Here is a 22,534-nt window from a genome sequence, read left to right as displayed (position 1 = left end):
ATTTACCTCTATAGACTGCTGTCTGTCTACTTTCCTATCTAAACTCAGATATAATACAACCAGTGTGATCTACCCTCCCTGAAGACTTGGGTGCTTCCTTCCCTCTCCACACTCTTATCAGTCATGTACAGCCTCAGCCACCTCACCACGCATTTATAACAAAGAGAGAAGGGCGGAGAAGAACAGAAACATCATACAGCCAGGAGCCGTGTGGTGTCAGATCTGTGTCCGACCATCAGGACATTAAAGGGCTACTCCCCCTAGACATCTTATCCCCTATCCAAAGGAGATGTCTGATCGCGGGGGTCCTGCCGCTGGGGATCTCGGCTGCAGCACCCCAGACATCCGATGCACGGAGCGAACTTCGCTCCGTGACGGATTACTGAGTACCCCTTTAAGCTATATAAAGCAGATAAACAGCAAAATTGTACCACATTTTTGATTAAGCCTATTTAGAAAGTTCCTTTAATGGGTACTCCGCCCCTAGATATCTTATCCCCTATCCAAAGGATAGGGGATAAGATGTGAGATCGCCGGGGTCCCGCTGCTGGGGATCCTGGGGATCGCTGCTGCAGCACCCCGCTATCATTACTGTGCAGAGCGAGATCGCTCTGCACGTAATGACGGGCAATACAGGGGCCGGAGCATCGTTACATCATGGCTCCGCCCCTCGTGACGTCACGGCCCGTCCCCGTCAATACAAGTCTATGGGAGGGGGCGTGGCGAAGTGAAGATGTCTAAGTTGATGGGAAGGATTGGGGATAAGATGTCTAATTGCGGGTCCGGCTACTGGGGACCCCCAGTACTACTGGGGATAAGATGTCTAATTGCTGGTCCGGCTACTGGGGACCCCTGCGATCTTGGCTGCGGCACCAAACATCCGGCGCATGGAGCGAACTTTGCTCCTTGACGGATGACTGGTGATGTGGGGCAGAGGCTCGTGATGTCACGGCCCCACCCCGCTCGTGATGTCTAGACTTGCATTGAGGAGGCGTGGCCATGACATCACGAGCCTCTGCCCCGTGATCAGACATCTTATCCCCCTTTCTTTGAATAGGAGATGAGATGTCTAGGGACGGAGTACCCCTTTAAATATTTTTTTATTTGGAGGCCATATAGTAGGTACAAATGTGAATATCAATACAAAAAAAATGTAACACTCAATGTAACCCATCTTTCCTATCTCTGTATTTACTAGATTCTTTAGAATCCTGCAGTCCCACTAAACAGTTACTTTACGCTCTTGGAGGAAACGTTGTTTTCAGGCTCCCAAGTCATCCAAAAGTTTCATATGCAGCATGGGACATTAATAACATCGATCACATAGCGATCACACGACCAGGTGGGATTACGTATCGCCAGAATCCCAGCTACCATGGTAAAATGTCTGTCATGGGGGACGGATCCCTAAAGTTATCTCATCTGACCTCCAAAGATCAGCAAATCTACAGAGCAGAGCATTTCAACGACAAATGGAGTCACCTCTGTACACAACATTATGACGTCAGAGTGAAAAGTAAGGACATAATGGGATTAATTGTTATGGCTGCTTCCGTATGATAGGTGAATATCATGGTGGCTTCCTACTGAATGCTGGCCAAATGATGACCGGCCAATGTCATGTAATACAGTATACTGTAATGGTTTCTTCTCAGTAGTGTAATTCCAGCAGTCCACTCCTGACGGCATACTGCTCTTCCCTGGCAGGTACAGACAATCGGAAGTAAGAACTGGAAGGGTTAACCTTTCCTGAGCTTTGGTTTAGCCAATCTGGCTGTGAGGAGTTACCAGGCTGAGCCTGCACCTGTGGGCTTGGCTACTTAAGTCCAGCTCACTCTGTGTCTAGTCACCAGTGAAAGAACTGTCAGGTATGGACAGGGAAAGAGTGCAGCCGTGAACTCACCCACAGCCTCTGTCCCTGCCTACTTACGTACCCGCCCTAGGCAGCGGGTCCATAACCACGGTGCCGGTCCCTTCCTATGTAAGTGATGGCCGTAACAGTCAACACAATAAACTGCGAAAAACAGACAGGTTGGGGACAGTCAAGAGAAACACAAACTAACAGAAAAATACAAAACAAACACACAATAAAGTCAAAGTCAACTAGCCCAGGTACCAGGTCGAGGTACCAAGACGAAAATACAGTAGAGAAGTCAAAAAGCCAAGATGAGATCAAATAACACATATCTGGAATAACAGGGAACACAATGCTAGGTACTGGAGTCAAACTCTTTCACAGGCAAACAATGAATGGCAAAGGCCTCCTTAAATACACCAGAGCGCCTGCAACAGAAACACCCCCAGAAGCTTAGAGGCATCGTCCTAGCAACCAGGATAAACAAAAGTTCTCAAGGCAGATTAACCCTTCGGGTTCTTACAAGAACTTTGTTTGAGTAACCAGCGTTTATTGATCTCTATTATCTGGATATTGACCTTGGCTCGGCTTTTGCCTCCTCTAGTTCTCTTTGTTATTATACTCCGTTACCTCTTGGCTTGGACCCAGATTGTTTGGACTCTGACATGACTGTGTGTTTTTCTAGTTTATTTCTGTTTGTTTGGTGTTTCTCCAGCTGTTTTCCCGACACTTGCTGTATTGTATTTTATTGTTTTGACTTTTAACTGTCCCTGTGCTTACATAGGAAGGGACTGTCTTCATGGTTGTGGACCCGTTATTTAGGAAGGGTATGCAAGTAGGCAGGGACAGAGAGTTTGGGCAAGTTTTGGGCTACACTCTATCCCTGCCCGGTGTGACATCGGGATCCCTGACCCATATCATAGAAGGTGTTTACCCACCATCTCCCTCGCACCATTCTGGACCTCCTGTTTATGGCTTTATTGACTATAAACCTGTACTGTCTACCCTGACCTGTTTGCCTGTCCATGACTACACATATTTTACCATCCCATGACCTCAGCCTGTATCCAGACATGTTTCCTCCTATACCCTCAAGTGCCCTGCACCAGTGTCTCTTGGCTCACTTGGCCAGTCGTTACCAAAACTGGAACCGCTCCAAGAGGTAGAGACCTCGCAGCTCACTGCAATGAAGACCAAATACTCGTAGGATGGAATTAAAAGGTTAAAACCATGGGGCCACTCAGACAAATATCCTTGGGAGTGGCCCAAAGTCAAACTGGTTGGGTGTCACGGCAAGTCCATACCCATTACCCTTGACCGGTAGAATGGCAAGTATTGTGATTAGCTACCGATTGTGTACGAGATTATGACAATTTACCAATAATTCAGTATAATGGTTTCTTCCCAGTGTACTGTGTACATTATAATGGCATCATGGGGGCTTCTGAATGTATATTTTGTGGTTGCCTCCCAATGATAAATGGCTACTATGGTTACTGTGACCAATTATTATTGCTGACATAAGTTGACCTAAGGCCGCAGATGCACCTGGAAGATTGGGCAGTATTATGGCCGATGTGACTATGCCACTCCCTTAGCCTCCTCGTGTTCCTGTTTGAGAGAGTCTTTAAAGGGGTACTCCGGTGAAAAACAATTTATTTTAAATCAACTGGTGCCGGAAAGTAAAACAGATTTGTAAATGACTTTTATTTAAAAATCTTAATCCTTCCAGTATTGATCAGCTGCTGTATGCTCCACAGGAAGTTCTTTTCATTTTGAATTTCTTTTCTGTCTGACCACAGTGCTCTCTGCTGACACCTCTGTCCATTTTAGGAACTGTCCAGAGTAGGAGAAAATCCCCATAACAAACCTAAGCTGCTCTGGACAGTTCCTGACATTGACAGAGGTGTCAGCAGAGAGCACTGTGGACAAGACAAAAAAGAAATTCAAAAAGAAAAGAACTTCCTCTGTAGTAAACAGCAGCTGATAAGTACTGGAAGGATTAAGATTTTTTAATAGAAGTAATTTACAAATCTGTTTGACTTTCTGGCACCGGTTGATTTAAAATAAATAGTTTCCCACCGGAGTACCCCTTTAAGCTATCTGTTGGTTCCTCAGCAATGGTTCCATCCAATTGCTTCATCAGATTTGGGTTTCTTGCAGTCCGTTGCCAATATTGGAGATACTCCTTTATTTTTTAGACCAGTTACATCTATAAACAGATCTGATGTTATTTTTTTTATACATTTTCTGTTTCTTTTAGGAATAATTGAAGGATTACCAGGAATATTTGGACTCCAGACCCACATCCGCCTGGCCCTAGCTGCCTGTATACTGCTTGCTACTCTCTCTATACTGCTATATCATATCAAAACAGAACATTCCAGAACACCCCAGTGATCTCAGTATCAGAATCAATAAGTCCTGGTAGTGAACAATTGAGCAAAAATGATAATCTGTACATTGACCCTCTATGGCTAAGGGACTCTGTTTGGGTCATTTTTGTACCTTATCTGTTTTTGTTGCCGAACTTAAAGGGGTACTCCGCCCCTAAATATCTTATCCCCTATCCAAAGGATAGGGGATAAGATGTCTGATTGCTGGGTTTCCACCGCTGGGGACCTCCGCGATCTTGGCTGCGGCTCCCCAGACATCCGATGCACGGAGCGTGGGGGTCCCGCCGCTGGGGACCCCCACGATCTCCTTGTTGCACCCGGCGTTCATTTAGAGCATCGAGTGCAGCGCTGGAGGCTCATGCCGTCACGCCCCTTCCATAGACTTGAATTGAGGGGGCATGGTCGTGACATCATGACTGTGACGCTGCACCCGACGCTCTAAACGAACGCCGGGTGCAGCAGGGAGATCGTGGGGGTCCCCAGCGGCGGAATCCCCACAATCTCCCTGCTGCACCCGGTGTTAATTTAGAGCATCGAGTGCAGCGCCGGAGGCTCGTGATGTCACGCCCCGCTCATGATGTCACACCCATGTCCCCTCAATGCAAGTCAATGGAAGGGGCGTGACGGCCGTCACGCCCCTCCCATAGACTTGCATTGAGGGGGCATGGTCGTGACATCATGACTGTGATATCAACCTATAGATCCCTATAAATAGGAATCCAAAAAATCCCTAATTTCCCATATATATGTTATCTTTATGGTGAACCCACAAGCTTTATTAAAGTAAATGTGCATAAACATATAATGAAAACTTCAGGTAGATTAAAAATTAAGCAGCAATTAAGCTTTTCCACTGCGCAGATGAGAATGCGCATATGACGGACCTGTCTCCTAACCAATCCGAGAAGCTAAGCAAACACCCGTACATGATTGGTAGATATCCTCTTACCTCTGAATGGTCATCAGAGGTGCCAATCATAGTCCTGTCCAATCATGATGCGAATAGTGATTTAGGCACTTTGCGATAGGCTGCCAGGATATCAAACGAACATCAAGGTAATCTATAAATATAACTTAGAGAACGCCCACGCTCATATGCCCGCTACCTCTTGATAAAGCTGCAGAGGCAGCGAAACATGTCGAGGGGGGCAGAGTAGGGACTCAATTTTAATAGAAAGCAAAGCGGTGGCTTAGAAAATAGCTCAGCGTGCACTGCAGGCACGCCGGGCATCTCCACTCCAGTATAGCCAATCTGAATAGGCTGGAGTACACTGGCCTGACGCACAGTATATAGATATTAGTTCAAATGCTAAGCTACCGCCCTGCTTAATTTTTAATCTACGTGAAGTTTTCATTATATGTTTATGCACATTTACTTTAATAAAGCTTGTGGGTTCACCATAAAGATAACATATATATGGGAAATTAGGGATTTTTTGGATTCCTATTTATAGGGATCTATAGGTTGATAAATTAATTTAACCCTCCATATATTGGTCCGATAAGTGAAGATCATGACTGTGATGTCACGAGACTCCGACGCTGCACCCGACGCTCTAAACGAACGCCGGGTGCAGCAGGGAGATCGCGGGGGTCCCCAGCGGTGGGACCCCCACAATTAGACATCTTATCCCCTATCCTTTGGATAAGGGGTAAGATGTCTAGGGGCGGAGTACCCCTTTAAAACCATGGCCTGCCACTGTTTTTAATCTGGCAATAAAACTGATATGGTTAAAAAATGACTCATCGTCCAACTCATTGAAGTGAACGGAGTACGGCGGGGATACGGCAGCAGACGATATATCTATTCTCCCACCGGATCCGGCTGCTGTATTGCCAGAACATGGTGTGAATGCAGCCTTACATTGTTTTTTTTTGTTTTACTTGTTTTACTTGTGGAACCTAAAGCTTCTTTTCTCTGGCCATTGTTATGGTGTATTTCTATCTTCCGATGTGATGTCACATATACACTCTGTAATAAAATGCACTTTTAGAAGCCATTATCTGTTAATCCGTAATATTGGTGTCATCTTCTAGGGAAGTCCTGCTTTCACCCTGTTTATCTACATTAAGCTCTAGGACGTAAGTTCATAACTTTTTGCATGAGCAACTTTCACATGTGGTGGGACGGCACCTGTCACGTCTTCACGTTTCACTTCCCACAGACATCATTGACTCTCCTTGTGCCTCCCACGCCAGGAAATTCTTAGTTATATTTTATTGTATTTTATTCATGAATGTTATACCACGGGTCATACAAAGGTGAAAACCTAATGTCTCCTCCAGGTTACACGTATCCTCACCATTTATTGGGAATCTGGGAAACAAATACTTCAATAATGGAATAATCGATGGTTACGGTCAATAGGTTCAAGTCCCCTTTGGACCATCATGAGACTGTCTCTGAACTGTCTTCTCGTTCTTAATGACAGCTCTTACTCTGAAGTTGGCTGAAGATGACTAAACAGGGTGCAATGGCGCCCCACCCATATGTTATACACTTGGGATCAAGAGCGCTCAGTACTTGGTGGTCACCCATCTACTTATCCTTGGTCGGAGATAGGGTTGGTGGAGGCCTCTTGGTCTGGTTTCTTAGGCTTCTTTCACACTACCGTTGCACCCTATCGAGAACAGCCGTCAAACTCTTTTTTTTTTGTTTGACGGTTGTCATTTTGACAGGGTGCAATGGGCCATAGTGGGTCCCGATGGAACCCATTATAGTCAATGGGGTTCGTTGGGCACTGCTGTTTTTCAGCGGGAGTAGCAGCAGAAAAAGACAGCGCAAGAAGTATTTTTTCTCCCTCTATTTTCACCAGTGGCCCCGACGGCGTCACACTACCATGTGACAACGTTAGTGTGAATAGGGCCTTACTTGTTTGCTGTCTAGGGGATAAAAGGAGTACTCCGCCCTAAACATCTTATCCCCTATCCTAAGGATAGGGGATAAGATGTCTGATCGCGAGGACCCCCCGCGATCTCAGCTGTGGCACCCCAGACATCTGGTGCACGAAGCGAACTTTGCTCAGTGCCGGATGGTTGGTGATGCGGGGTGGAGGCTCGTGATGTTACGGTCACGCCCCACTCGTGATGTCACGGCCACGACCCCTCAATGCAAGTCTATGGGAGGGGGCGTGACAACTGCCACGCCCCCTCCCAAAGATTTGCATTGAGGGGGCGTGACCGTGATGTCACGAGCGGGGCACGGCCATGACGTCACGAGCCTCTGGCGTTGAACCTGACGCTATAAATGAATGCAGGGTGCAGCAGGGAGATCGCGGGGGGGGGGGGGGGGGGTGTGGTGGTCCCGTCACTTATCTTTTGGATAAGGGAAAAGATGTCTGGGGGCAGAGTACCCTTTTAACCCTGTAACTTCCCACAACCCACTGGAAAAACCTAAGCTGGACTCCTCTCCTGATGGCGTCCTATAGGAGCTGCATGGACGACGTGTATGATGAGAGTGCCCGTGCCACCAGCATGGTCATAGTTGACGCCATTTCTACCGTTATCTTGTTTATTAGTAACACTGTCTTAGACAATGCCTTACGCTTCTTTATACAGTCCGGTTCTTCTCACCGATTTTTACATACCATTGTTTATAACTGGAAAGGAGAAGTGAGATCTGTATACTACACGTCTGAGCACATTACAGTCGTCACTCCATGTGCGGACACCATGTCATCTCTGCTGTGGACCGTCTCGGTCTGTAAGTACCAAGAATACTTATTATTTATTCACTTGTTATGATTCCAAATGACAATTATACTTGGGGTGAGAATTGTGATGATAAAGTGGAGTCAGAATCAGAATATATATATATATATATATATATATATATATTTATTTAACAAAATGTCTACATAACAAAAATGCATGAATTCATTTTTTGTATTTTGTTTTTACAAAAAAAAAAATGTAAATATGGACAGAATTTTTCCACAAATTAATATAATTACATAAATAAATAAAATAATAATAATAATTATTATTATATATATATTTATATTTAGATATATATTTAACAAAATGTCTACAGAACATAAATGCATGAATTAATTTTTTGTATTTAGTTTTTAGCAAACAAAATTTAGTCTACCGTACTGTACTACCGTATTATTTCCAGTCAAACTAAATAAATAAAAATAGGAAAAAATATGCATTAACACCATTTCCTAAATATTTTAATACATTTTTATATAATGTTCATTCATTTCTCCATTGGATTTAGTAAATTCAACTATTCAATTTAAATTTCTATTTCTTACTGTCTGGAGTCGGGGTATTTTCATCACAACCTTTTCTTTGTAAAGACAGAAATATTTTGCTTTAAAGGGGTACTCCGGTGGAAAACTATTTTTTTTTTAAATCATCTGGTGCCAGAAAGTTAAACAGATTTGTAAATTACTTCTATTAAAAAATCTTAATCCTTCCAGTACTTATTAACGGCTGTATACTACAGAGGAAATTCGTTTCTTTTGGGATTTCTTTTCTGTCTGACCACAGTGTTCTCTGCTGACACCTCTGTCCATATCAGGAACTGTCCAGAACAGGAGAGGTTTGTTATGGGGATTTGTTCCTGCTCTGGACAGTTCCTGACATGGACAGAGGTGTCAGAAGAGAGCACTGTGGTCAGACAGAAAAGAAATCCCAAAAGAAAAGATTTTTTCTGTGGTATACAGCCATTAATAAGTACTGGAAGGATTAAGAATTTTTTTATGGAAGTAATTTACAAATCTGTTTAACTTTCTGGCACCAGTTGATTTAAAAAAAAATAAAAAATAAAAAGTTTTCCATTGGAGTACCCCTTTAATCTTTCTATATGAATAGCTTTCCGGGGACTGAAAACTTTTATCACGACTCCATTAAAGGGGAACACCGGTACCTAATTAGTTATCTCCTAATCACATACTAATATTTAATCACAACCTATATAAGAAAAAAAAAGTGATCAAAGCGATAAAAACTACACATTACGGCGCAAAAAAAATCATACATACATCTCCATATACAGAAAAATAAAAAACAGTGATAGGGGCGAAAAACTGACACTTTTGATCTCAGTGAGCAGACCCATCTGAAGATGTATTCGTAGCAGTGAGGAGGGAAGGAAAAACCTAATAATTAGCAAAAGAGGTGTTTTCTCTGGTAAGATTTATAATGCAGCGTCTAATTTCCACAAGAGGATCACAATTACTTTCCTTTGTCTTTTGCTGTGTCATCTGTGCTATTAAATTATAGTGTTTTATTTTTTATTTTTTTTTTATATATATTTCTTTTATTTGATTTTGGAAAACACCTACAACAAATAGTAAAGAAGGCGTCATGGTTGATGAGGCACTTAAGGCGGCGGCGCCATCTGTTCACATTTCTCCTTTTCTATAAGGCCTGACTGTGGTTTTTATGTCTTTTTTTCTAGTTTTTGTTGCACATCTGATGTTATATTTTCTCTTTTGTTGCAGTGTTTCTTGTGGACGACTCCAGTGAGTATTTTTTTATGCCATCATTTTTGTGTTCCTAAATTGTTGTGTGTCTGAAAACCCCAGGATGCTAGAAGGAAAGTTCTGTTACCTTATGTTTTTTTTGTGCTAATAATAAAATCAATATATATATATACAAAAAGCATCGCAGCACCCTAAAAGTAGGGAAAAAATGCAAAAAAGTGGATTTATTTAACTCATGTTCAGGCAGCAACGTTTCAGTTCCTCAATAGAATCATCTTCAAGCAGAATGATACAGAGCAAAGGAGCCTTATATGCCCAGACAAGCGATTACAAAACTTACAGTGCACATGTGTCATTAAAGGGTTACTTCGCTGGAAAACATATTTTTTTTTTTTAATCAACTGGTGCCAGAAAGTTAAACAGATTTTAAATTACTTCTATTAAAAAATTCTTAATCCTTCCAGTACTTATCAGCTGCTGTATGCTACAGAGGAAGTTGAGTTGTCCTTTTCAGTCTGACCACAGTGCTCTCTGCTGACACCTCTGTCCACATCAGGAACTGTCCAGAGTAAAAGCGAATTCTCATAGCAAACCTCTCCTGCTCTGGACAGTTCCTGACATGAACAGAGGTGTAGGCAGAGAGCAGACTGGAAAGAACTACACAACTTCCTCTGGAGCATACAGCAGCTGATAAGTACTGGAAGGGTTAAGATTTTTTTTAAATAGAAGTAATTCACAAAATCGGTTTAATTTTCAGGAGCCAGTTGATATATAAAAAAAATTGTTTTCCACTGGAGTACCCCTTTAAGGTGGAAAGGGGATAAATATCTGATCACAGGGGTCAAACTTCTGGGACCTCCCATGATCTCCAGAACGAAGGACTAAGTCCCCTGTGAGAATTGGGATACGAGTTCCCACTGAGAATAGAATGGTGGCCCCTTGTGAACACCCCTTCTCCATTCTTTATCTTGGAACGGCCATAGATAGCTAAGTATAGCGTTCAGTTGCAAGAGCAACCACTGCTACATTCTCAGGGGACACTTGATTCCAAGTCTGGAGATTGTGGGGAGTCCCAGCAGTCGTAATACTCCCCCCCCCTCCCATGATCCAATAGTTATCACCCATCTTAAGGATAATGGATAATTGATATTCCTGGGCACACCCATTTAATGCTGCAGGCAACAAACCTTATGAATGCCCTAGAAAAAGAGATTTTATTTTTTTCCAGGTTTTTGTTCCTTCTTCTTGTTTCCTTTGTTTATAGTTTAGGGACGGTGCAGAGATATAACAGGGACAGCTTGCTTATTTTTCTTGTCAGTTTGGGTCAAGAACAGGGGAGGAAGATTTAGTAACACACAGCATCCAGATCACACAGGACCCAATTATTTAGTATCACACAGCATTCAGATAAATAGCATCACATAGAATCCAGATATTTAGTATCACGCAGCATCCAGATAAATAGCGTCACACAGTATCCAGATATTTAGTAACAAACAGCATGCAGATAAATAGTGTCACACAGTATCCAGATATTTAGTATCATTCAGCATCCAGATAAATAGTGTCACACAGTATCCAGATATTTAGTATCATTCAGCATCCAGATAAATAGTGTCACACAGTATCCAGATATTTAGTATCATACAGCATCCAGATAAATAGTGTCACACAGTATCCAGATATTTAGTATCATACAGCATCCAGATAAATAGCGTCACACAGTATCCAGATATTTAGTATCATACACCATCCAGATAAATCGTGTCACACAGTATCCAGATATATAGTATCATTCAGCATCCAGATAAATTGTGTCACACAGTATCCAGTGTTACGCCGAGCGCTCCGGGTCCCCGCTCCTCCCCGGAGCGCTCGCAACATTCTCGTTACGGCAGCGCCCCGGTCAGATCCACTGACCGGGTGCGCTGCGATACCGCCTCCAGCCGGGATGCGATTCGCGATGCGGGTGGCGCCCGCTCGCGATGCGCACCCCGGCTTCCGTACCTGACTCGCTCTCCGTCGGTCCTGTCCCGGCGCGCGCGGCCCCGCTCCCTAGGGCGCGCGCGCGCCGGGTCTCTGCGATTTAAAGGGCCACTGCGCCACTGATTGGCGCAGTGGTTCCAATTAGTGTGTTCACCTGTGCACTCCCTATGTATACCTCACTTCCCCTGCACTCCCTCGCCGGATCTTGTTGCCCTTGTGCCTAGTGAAAGCGTTCCCTTGTGTGTTCCTAGCCTGTGTTCCAGACCTCCTGCCGTTGCCCCTGACTACGATCCTTGCTGCCTGCCCCGACCTTCTGCTACGTCCGACCTTGCTTTTGTCTACTCCCTTGTACCGCGCCTATCTTCAGCAGTCAGAGAGGTTGAGCCGTTGCTAGTGGATACGACCTGGTTACTACCGCCGCAGCAAGACCATCCCGCTTTGCGGCGGGCTCTGGTGAACACCAGTAGTAACTTAGAACCGGTCCACTAGCACGGTCCACGCCAATCCCTCTCTGGCACAGAGGATCCACCTCCTGCCAGCCGGCATCGTGACAGTAGATCCGGCCATGGATCCCGCTGAAGTTCCTCTGCCAATTGTCGCCGACCTCACCACGGTGGTCGCCCAGCAGTCACAACAGATAGCGCAACAAGGCCATCAGCTGTCTCAACTAACCGTGATGCTTCAGCAGCTACTACCACAGCTTCAGCAATCATCTCCTCCGCCAGCTCCTGCACCTCCTCCGCAGCGAGTGGCCGCTTCCAGCCTACGACTATCCTTGCCGGATAAATTTGATGGGGACTCTAAGTTTTGCCGTGGCTTTCTTTCACAATGTTCCCTGCACTTGGAGATGATGTCGGACCAGTTTCCTACTGAAAGGTCTAAGGTGGCTTTCGTAGTCAGCCTTCTGTCTGGAAAAGCTCTGTCATGGGCCACACCGCTCTGGGACCGCAATGACCCCGTCACTGCCTCTGTACACTCCTTCTTCTCGGAAATTCGAAGTGTCTTTGAGGAACCTGCCCGAGCCTCTTCTGCTGAGACTGCCCTGCTGAACCTGGTCCAGGGTAATTCTTCCGTTGGCGAGTACGCCATACAATTCCGTACTCTTGCTTCCGAATTGTCCTGGAATGATGAGGCCCTCTGCGCGACCTTTAAAAAAGGCCTATCCAGCAACATTAAAGATGTTCTGGCCGCACGAGAAATTCCTGCTAACCTACATGAACTCATTCATCTAGCCACTCGCATTGACATGCGTTTTTCCGAAAGGCGTCAGGAGCTCCGCCAGGATATGGACTTTGTTCGCACGAGGCATTTTTTCTCCCTGGCTCCTCTCTCCTCTGGTCCTCTGCAATCCGTTCCTGTGCCTCCCGCCGTGGAGGCTATGCAAGTTGACCGGTCTCGCCTGACACCTCAAGAGAGGACACGACGCCGCATGGAGAATCTCTGCCTGTACTGTGCCGGTACCGAACACTTCCTGAAGGATTGTCCTATCCGTCCTCCCCGCCTGGAAAGACGTACGCTGACTCCGCACAAAGGTGAAACAGTCCTTGATGTCAACTCTGCTTCTCCACGTCTTACTGTGCCTGTGCGGATATCTGCCTCTACCTTCTCCTTCTCCACAAAGGCCTTCTTGGATTCCGGATCTGCAGGAAACTTTATTTTGGCCTCTCTCATCAACAGGTTCAACATCCCAGTGACCAGTCTCGCCAGACCCCTCTACATCAATGGCGTTAACAATGAAAGATTGGACTGTGCCGTGCGTTACCGCACGGAACCCCTCCTAATGTGCATCGGACCTCATCACGAAAAAATTGAGTTTTTGGTCCTCTCCAATTGCACTTCCGAAATTCTCCTTGGACTACCATGGCTTCAACGCCATTCCCCAACCCTTGATTGGTCCACAGGAGAGATCAAGAGCTGGGGTACCTCTTGTTTCAAAGACTGCCTTAAACCGGTTCCCAATACTCCCTGCCGTGACCCTGTGGTTCCCCCTGTAACCGGTCTCCCTAAGGCCTATATGGACTATGCTGACGTATTTTGCAAAAAACAAGCTGAGACTTTACCTCCTCACAGGCCTTATGACTGTCCTATTGACCTCCTCCCGGGCACTACTCCACCCCGGGGCAGAATTTATCCTCTGTCCGCCCCTGAGACTCTTGCTATGTCTGAGTACATCCAGGAAAATTTAAAAAAGGGGTTTATCCGCAAGTCCTCCTCTCCTGCCGGAGCTGGATTCTTCTTTGTGTCCAAAAAAGATGGCTCCCTACGTCCTTGCATTGACTACCGCGGACTTAATAAAATCACGGTAAAGAACCGCTACCCCCTACCTCTTATCTCTGAACTCTTTGATCGCCTCCAAGGTGCCCACATCTTTACCAAACTGGACTTAAGAGGTGCTTATAATCTCATCCGCATCAGGGAGGGGGACGAATGGAAAACGGCATTTAACACTAGAGATGGACACTTTGAGTATTTGGTTATGCCCTTTGGCCTGTGCAACGCCCCTGCCGTCTTCCAAGACTTTGTTAATGAAATTTTTCGTGATCTCTTATATTCCTGTGTTGTTGTGTATCTGGACGATATTCTGATTTTTTCTGCCAACCTAGAAGAACACCGCCAGCATGTCCGCATGGTTCTTCAGAGACTTCGTGACAATCAACTTTATGCCAAAATGGAGAAATGTCTGTTTGAATGTCAATCTCTTCCTTTCCTAGGATACTTGGTCTCTGGCCAGGGACTACAAATGGACCCAGACAAACTCTCTGCCGTCTTAGATTGGCCACGCCCCTCCGGACTCCGTGCTATCCAACGTTTTTTGGGGTTCGCCAATTATTACAGACAATTTATTCCACATTTTTCCACCATTGTGGCTCCTATCGTGGCTTTAACCAAGAAGAATGCCAATCCTAAGTCATGGCCTCCTCAAGCGGAAGACGCCTTTAAACGGCTCAAGTCTGCCTTTTCTTCTGCTCCCGTGCTCTCCAGACCTGACCCATCTAAACCCTTCCTATTGGAGGTTGATGCCTCCTCAGTGGGAGCTGGAGCGGTTCTTCTACAAAAAAATTCTTCTGGGCATGCTGTTACTTGTGGTTTTTTTTCTAGGACCTTCTCTCCGGCGGAGAGGAACTACTCCATCGGGGATCGAGAGCTACTGGCCATTAAATTAGCACTTGAGGAATGGAGGCATCTGCTGGAGGGATCAAAATTTCCAGCTATTATTTACACCGATCACAAGAATCTCTCCTATCTCCAGTCTGCCCAACGGCTGAACCCTCGCCAGGCCAGGTGGTCTCTGTTCTTTGCCCGGTTTAATTTTGAAATTCACTTTCGCCCTGCCGACAAGAACATTAGGGCCGATGCTCTCTCTCGTTCCTCGGATGCCTCGGAAGTAGAGCTCTCTCCGCAACACATCATTCCTCCTGACTGCCTGATCTCCACCTCTCCAGCCTCCATCAGGCAAACTCCTCCAGGGAAGACCTTCGTCTCTCCACGCCAATGCCTCGGAATCCTCAAATGGGGTCACTCCTCCCATCTCGCAGGCCATGCGGGCATCAAGAAATCCTTGCAACTCATCTCTCGTTTCTATTGGTGGCCGACTCTGGAGACGGATGTTGTTGATTTTGTGCGGGCCTGCACTATCTGTGCCCGGGATAAGACTCCTCGCCAGAAGCCTGCTGGTCTCCTTCATCCTCTGCCTGTCCCCGAACAGCCTTGGTCTCTGATTGGTATGGACTTTATTACAGACTTACCCCCATCCCGTGGCAACACTGTTGTTTGGGTGGTCGTTGATCGATTTTCTAAGATGGCACATTTTATTCCTCTTCCTGGACTTCCTTCAGCGCCTCAGTTGGCAAAACAATTTTTTGTACACATTTTTCGTCTTCACGGGTTGCCCACGCAGATCGTCTCGGATAGAGGCGTCCAATTCGTGTCAAAATTCTGGAGGGCTCTCTGTAAACAACTCAAGATTAAATTAAACTTTTCTTCTGCTTATCATCCTCAATCCAATGGGCAAGTAGAAAGAATTAACCAGGTCCTGGGTGATTATTTACGGCATTTTGTTTCTTCCCGCCAGGATGACTGGGCAGATCTTCTACCATGGGCCGAATTCTCGTACAACTTCAGAGTCTCTGAATCTTCTTCCAAATCCCCATTTTTCGTGGTGTACGGCCGTCACCCTCTTCCCCCCCTCCCTACTCCCTTGCCCTCTGGTTTGCCCGCTGTGGATGAAATAACTCGTGATCTTTCCACCATATGGAAAGAGACCCAAAATTCTCTCTTACAGGCTTCTTCGCGCATGAAAAAGTTTGCCGATAAGAAAAGAAGAGCTCCCCCCATTTTTTCTCCCGGAGACAAGGTATAGCTCTCCGCTAAATATGTCCGCTTCCGTGTTCCCAGCTACAAATTGGGACCACGCTATCTTGGTCCTTTCAAAATCTTGTGCCAAATTAATCCTGTCTCTTACAAACTTCTTCTCCCTCCTTCTCTTCGTATTCCTAATGCCTTTCATGTCTCTCTTCTTAAACCACTCATCATCAACCGTTTGTCTCCTAAACTTATTTCTCCCACTCCTGTCTCCGGTTCTTCGGACATCTTTCCCGTAAAGGAGATACTGGCCTCCAAAAAGGTCAGAGGAAAAACCTTTTTTTTGGTTGACTGGGAGGGCTGTGGTCCTGAAGAGAGATCCTGGGAACCTGAGGACAATATCCTAGATAAAAGTCTGGTCCTCAGGTTCTCAGGCTCCAAGAAGAGGGGGAGACCCAAGGGGGGGGTACTGTTACGCCGAGCGCTCCGGGTCCCCGCTCCTCCCCGGAGCGCTCGCAACATTCTCGTTACGGCAGCGCCCCGGTCAGATCCACTGACCGGGTGCGCTGCGATACCGCCTCCAGCCGGGATGCGATTCGCGATGCGGGTGGCGCCCGCTCACGATGCGCACCCCGGCTTCCGTACCTGACTCGCTCTCCGTCGGTCCTGTCCCGGCGCGCGCGGCCCCGCTCCCTAGGGCGCGCGCGCGCCGGGTCTCTGCGATTTAAAGGGCCACTGCGCCACTGATTGGCGCAGTGGTTCCAATTAGTGTGTTCACCTGTGCACTCCCTATGTATACCTCACTTCCCCTGCACTCCCTCGCCGGATCTTGTTGCCCTTGTGCCTAGTGAAAGCGTTCCCTTGTGTGTTCCTAGCCTGTGTTCCAGACCTCCTGCCGTTGCCCCTGACTACGATCCTTGCTGCCTGCCCCGACCTTCTGCTACGTCCGACCTTGCTTTTGTCTACTCCCTTGTACCGCGCCTATCTTCAGCAGTCAGAGAGGTTGAGCCGTTGCTAGTGGATACGACCTGGTTACTACCGCCGCAGCAAGACCATCCCGCTTTGCGGCGGGCTCTGGTGAACACCAGTAGTAACTTAGAACCGGTCCACTAGCACGGTCCACGCCAATCCCTCTCTGGCACAGAGGATCCACCTCCTGCCAGCCGGCATCGTGACATCCAGATATTTAGTATCATTCAGCATCCAGATAAATAGTGTCACACAGTATCCAGATATTTAGTATCATACAGCATCCAGATAAATAGCGTCACACAGTATCCAGATATTTAGTATCCTACAGCATCCAGATAAATAGTGTCACTCAGTATCCAGATATATAGTATCATACAGCATCCAGATAGTGTCACACAGTATCCAGATATTTAGTATCATACAGCATCCAGATAAATTGTGTCACACAGTATCCAGATATTTAGTATCATACAGCATCCAGATAAATAGTGTCACACAGTATCCAGATATTTAGTATCATTCAGCATCCAGATAAATAGTGTCCCACAGTATCCAGGTATTCAGTATCATACAGCATCCAGATAAATAATGTCACACAGTATCCAGATATTTAGTATCATACAACATCCAGATAAATAGTGTCACACAGTATCCAGATATTTAGTATCATACAACATCCAGATAAATAGTGTCACACAGTATCCAGATATTTTGTATCATACAGAATCCAGATAAATCGTGTCACACAGTATCCAGGTATTTAGTATCATACAGAATCCAGATAAATAGTGTCACACAGTATCCAGATAATTAGTATCATACAACATCCAGATAAATAGTGTCACACAGTATCCAGATATTTAGTATCATACAACATCCAGATAAATAGTGTCACATAGTATCCAGGTATTCAGTATCATACAGCATCCAGATAAATAATATCATACAGTATCCAGATATATAGTATCATACAACATCCAGATAAATAGTGTCACACAGTATCCAGATATTTAGTATCATACAGCATCCAGATAAATAATATCATACAGTATCCAGATATATAGTATCATACAGCATCCAGATAAATAGTGTCACATAGTATCCAGGTATTCAGTATCATACAGCATCCAGATAAATAATATCATACAGTATCCAGATATATAGTATCATACAGCATCCAGATAAATAGTGTCACACAGTATCCAGGTATTCAGTATCATACAGCATCCAGATAAATAGTGTCATACAGTATCCAGATATTTAGTATCATACAGCATCCAGATAAATAGTGTCCCACAGTATCCAGGTATTCAGTATCATACAGTATCCAGATAAATAGTGTCACACAGTATCCAGGTATTCAGTATCATACAGCATCCAGATAAATAGTGTCCCACAGTATCCAGGTATTCAGTATCATACAGCATCCAGATAAATAATATCACACAGTATCCAGATATATAGTATCATACAACATCCAGATAAATTGTGTAATACAGTATCCAGATATTCAGTATCATACAGCATCCAGATAAATAGTGTCACACAGTATCCAGATATTCAGTATCATACAACATCCAGATAAATAGTGTCACACAGTATCCAGATATTCAGTATCATACAGCATCCAGATAAATAATTTAAAAAAAAAATCTTGTTGTCCTGGTTTTGGTATTTGGAAGCCAAGGAGTCTTGTTTCGGTCTGGTTCCTTCCGCTTGTTTATTTTAATTTTTTTATAGTTTAGGGTCAGAGCAGAGATATAACAGGGACAGCCAGCTTAGGTTTCTTGTTAGTTTAGCTCAGGATCAGGGAAAAAAGGGAAAGTATGTTTGGTATTTCTAGTGTCTTCTTCTATTCCGTTCCGCTTGTTGTTTATCCATTGAAATGCTGACTCTGTGTTCCGGTCATCAAATAGTCAGTTGTCATTTTGTTCTTGTTACTTGTTTTATTGATATATGCTTGTATGACTTTCCCTGCCGGTCATCCCATTCTGCCCTTCTACAAGTCCTGGGGGTATCTGAGTACTAGGATGTTTGTGATTCCTCTACTGTAGTTCCTTTACTATTACTGAAAAGTTTTTTTGCTCATACTTCTTCTACATGTTGATTGTTGACGTATCGTATCCTATTCTGCCCTTCTATAAGTCCTGGGGGTATCTGAATACTAGGATGTATGATGATTGTGATTGATCTACTGTAGTGTTATTACTATTACGATGATTTTTTTTTTTTGCGTGTACTTCTTCTAAACGGTAATTGTTGGCGCATTGACCTGTTACAGAGGCGGCTCCGCCCCCTTACGTGACCCTGGATCCGGACTGGAGAACGATATTTGTAGGAGACAAGGTTTCTCTTACCTGTAATGTTCTTGATCCTACTGGATGGGAAAACAAAGACTTTTATTGGTATAAAGACGACCAACTAATACAAATTTCCAAGACGTCGCTTAATATAAACCGCGCTGAACAACGACACAGTGGAAAATACCAGTGTAAGACACCGACCAGTGACCGAAGTGGCCCGTTCCGACTGGATGTCAGCAATGGTGAGATGGTCCCGATTACGATGCAATAGACATTTACATCAGGTCTAGGACACCTAACTGTTCTACCGTGACCGAGAGGCCATATTGTGCACCTATTAGGGTATATGGCGGTGATCCATGGGATGCCTATCCAATTGAGATCTCCAAATGTTGACCATGACGCAGACACCCATTCATTTCCATGGAGAACCTGGTTGCTTGATGTTATTGTTTTCCAAACGGTGGACCGCCATATGTTGCAAAGCTACGACTCGCACCAACGGCTGTCCGGGCAGGGTGTGAGTTGTAGTTTTGCAACATATGGTGGTCCACAGTTTGGAAACCACAGCTCTGCGTTAACGGCCCTCTTGGCATGTGACCTTTCTCTCCCTGTGACGCCGGTGTGTCGGGTCAATGCGAGGTCTATTCAGTGTCCAGATATTTAGTATAACACAGCATCCAGATAAATAGTGTCACACAGTATCAGGATATTTAGTATCATACAGAATCCAGATAAATAGTGTCACACAGTATACAGATATTTAATATCATACAGCATCCAGATAGTGTCACACAGTATCCAGATATTTAGTATCATACAGAATCCAGATAAATCGTGTCACACAGTATCCAGATATTTAGTATCATACAGCATCCAGATAAATAGTGTCACACAGTATCCAGATATTTAGTATCATACAACATCCAATAGTGTCACACAGTATCCAGATATTTAGTATCATACAACATCCAGATAAATAGTGTCACACGGTATCCAGATATTTAGTATCATACAGCATCCAGATAAATAGTGTCATATAGTATCCAGATATTTAATATCATACAGCATCCAGATAGTGTCACACAGTACCCAGATATTTAGTATCATACAACATCCTGATAAATAGTGTCACACAGTATCCAGATATTTAGTATCATACAGCACCCAGATAAATAATGTCACACAGTATCCAGATATTTAGTATCATACAGTATCCAAATAAATAGTGTCACACGGTATCCAGATATTTAGTATCATACAGTATGCAAATAAATAGTGTCACACGGTATCCAGATATTTAGTATCATACAACATCCAGATAAATAGTGTCACACAGTATCCAGATATTTATTATCATACAACACCCAGATAAATAGTGTCACACAGTAACCAGATATTTAGTATCATACAGCATCCAGATAAATAGTGTCACACAGTATCCAGATATTTAATATCATACAGCATCCAGATAAATAGTGTCACACAGTATCCAGATATTCTGTATCATACAACATCCAGATAAATAGTGTCACACAGTATTCAGATATTTAGTATCATACAGCATCCAGATAAATAGTGTCACACAGTATCCAGATATTCTGTATCATACAGCATCCAGATAAATAGTGTCACACAGTATCCAGATATTTAGTATCATACAGCAACCAGATAAATAGTGTCACACAGTATCCAGATATTTAGTATCATACAGCAACCAGATAAATAGTGTCACACAGTATCCAGATATTTAGTATCATAGAGAAACCAGATAAATAGTGTCACACAGTATCCAGATATTTAGTATCATACAACATCCAGATAAATAGTGTCACACAGTATCCAGATATTCTGTATCATACAACATCCAGATAAATAGCCGCACACAGTATCCAGATATATAGTATCATACAACATCCAGATAAATAGTGTCACACAGTATCCAGATATTCTGTATCATACAGCATCCAGATAAATAGTGTCACACAGTATCCAGATATTCTGTATCATACAGCATCCAGATAAATAGTGTCACACAGTATCCAGATATATAGTATCATAGAGCACCCAGATAAATAGTGTCACACAGTATCCAGATATTGAGTATCATACAACATCCAGATAAATAGTGTCACACAGTATCCAGATATTTAGTATCATACAGCATCCAGATAAATAGTGTCACACAGTATCCAGATATTTAGTATCATACAGTATCCAGATAAATAGTGTCACACAGTATCCAGATATTTAGTATCATACAGCAACCAGATAAATAGTGTCACACAGTATCCAGATATTTAGTATCATACAGCATCCAGATAAATAGTGTCACACAGTAACCAGATATTTAGTATAATAGAGCAACCAGATAAATAGTGTCACACAGTATCCAGATATTTAGTATCATACAACATCCAGATAAATAGTGTCACACAGTATCCTGATATTCTTTATCATACAACATCCAGATAAATAGCCGCACACAGTATCCAGATATATAGTATCATACAGCATCCAGATAAATAGTGTCACACAGTATCCAGATATTTAGTATCATACAGCAACCAGATAAATAGTGTCACACAGTATCCAGATATTTAGTATCATACAGCATCCAGATAAATAGTGTCACACAGTAACCAGATATTTAGTATAATAGAGCAACCAGATAAATAGTGTCACACAGTATCCAGATATTTAGTATCATACAACATCCAGATAAATAGTGTCACACAGTATCCTGATATTCTGTATCATACAACATCCAGATAAATAGCCGCACACAGTATCCAAATATATAGTATCATACAGCATCCAGATAAATAGTGTCACACAGTATCCAGATATTTAGTATCATACAACATCCAGACAAATAGTGTCACACAGTATCCAGATAAATAGTGTCACACAGTATCCAGATAAATAGTGTCACACAGTATCCAGATATTTAGTATCATACAACATCCAGATAAATAGTGTCACACAGTATCCAGATATTTAGTATCATACAACATCCAGTTAAATAGTGTCACACAGTATCCATATATTTAGTATCATACAACATCCAGACAAATAGTGTCACACAGTATCCAGATATTTAGTATCATACAACACCCAGATAAATAGTGTCACACAGTATCCAGATAAATAGTGTCACACAGTATCCAGATAAATAGTGTCACACAGTATCCAGATAAATAGTGTCACACAGTATCCAGATAAATAGTGTCACACAGTATCCAGATAAATAGTGTCACACAGTATCCAGATATTCTGTAT

General features: G+C 43.8%; 2 protein-coding genes across 4 annotated transcripts in view; both read left to right on the top strand.

Annotated features, from left to right (window-relative positions):
• LOC130295085 (uncharacterized) overlaps positions 1-4,497 on the top strand; it is a 49,763-nt gene extending 45,266 nt beyond the window's left edge. For 2 of the 3 annotated variants that reach the window (XM_056545366.1, XM_056545364.1), the window contains 2 exons: positions 1,199-1,516; positions 4,119-4,493. In XM_056545366.1, the coding sequence (XP_056401341.1) occupies positions 1,199-1,516; positions 4,119-4,255 (455 nt within the window). In that variant the 3' untranslated portion in view covers positions 4,256-4,493. Of the gene's footprint in view, positions 1-1,198; positions 1,517-4,118 lie in introns of all 3 variants that reach the window. The other variant, XM_056545365.1, reaches the window with a different exon arrangement.
• A 3,128-nt stretch (positions 4,498-7,625) lies between these two features.
• LOC130295080 (Fc receptor-like protein 3) overlaps positions 7,626-22,534 on the top strand; it is a 32,272-nt gene continuing 17,363 nt past the window's right edge. The window contains exons 1-3 of the mRNA XM_056545349.1: positions 7,626-7,954; positions 9,708-9,728; positions 19,231-19,494. Of these exons, the coding sequence (XP_056401324.1) occupies positions 7,666-7,954; positions 9,708-9,728; positions 19,231-19,494 (574 nt within the window). The 5' untranslated portion in view covers positions 7,626-7,665. The remainder of the gene's footprint in view (positions 7,955-9,707; positions 9,729-19,230; positions 19,495-22,534) is intronic.

The sequence above is a fragment of the Hyla sarda genome, chromosome 11, assembly GCF_029499605.1.
Source record: "Hyla sarda isolate aHylSar1 chromosome 11, aHylSar1.hap1, whole genome shotgun sequence".
Taxonomy (NCBI): Eukaryota; Metazoa; Chordata; class Amphibia; order Anura; family Hylidae; genus Hyla; species Hyla sarda.
The sequence above is the reverse complement of the archived record's forward strand: the minus strand, read 5'-3'. Positions and strand labels throughout refer to the sequence as shown.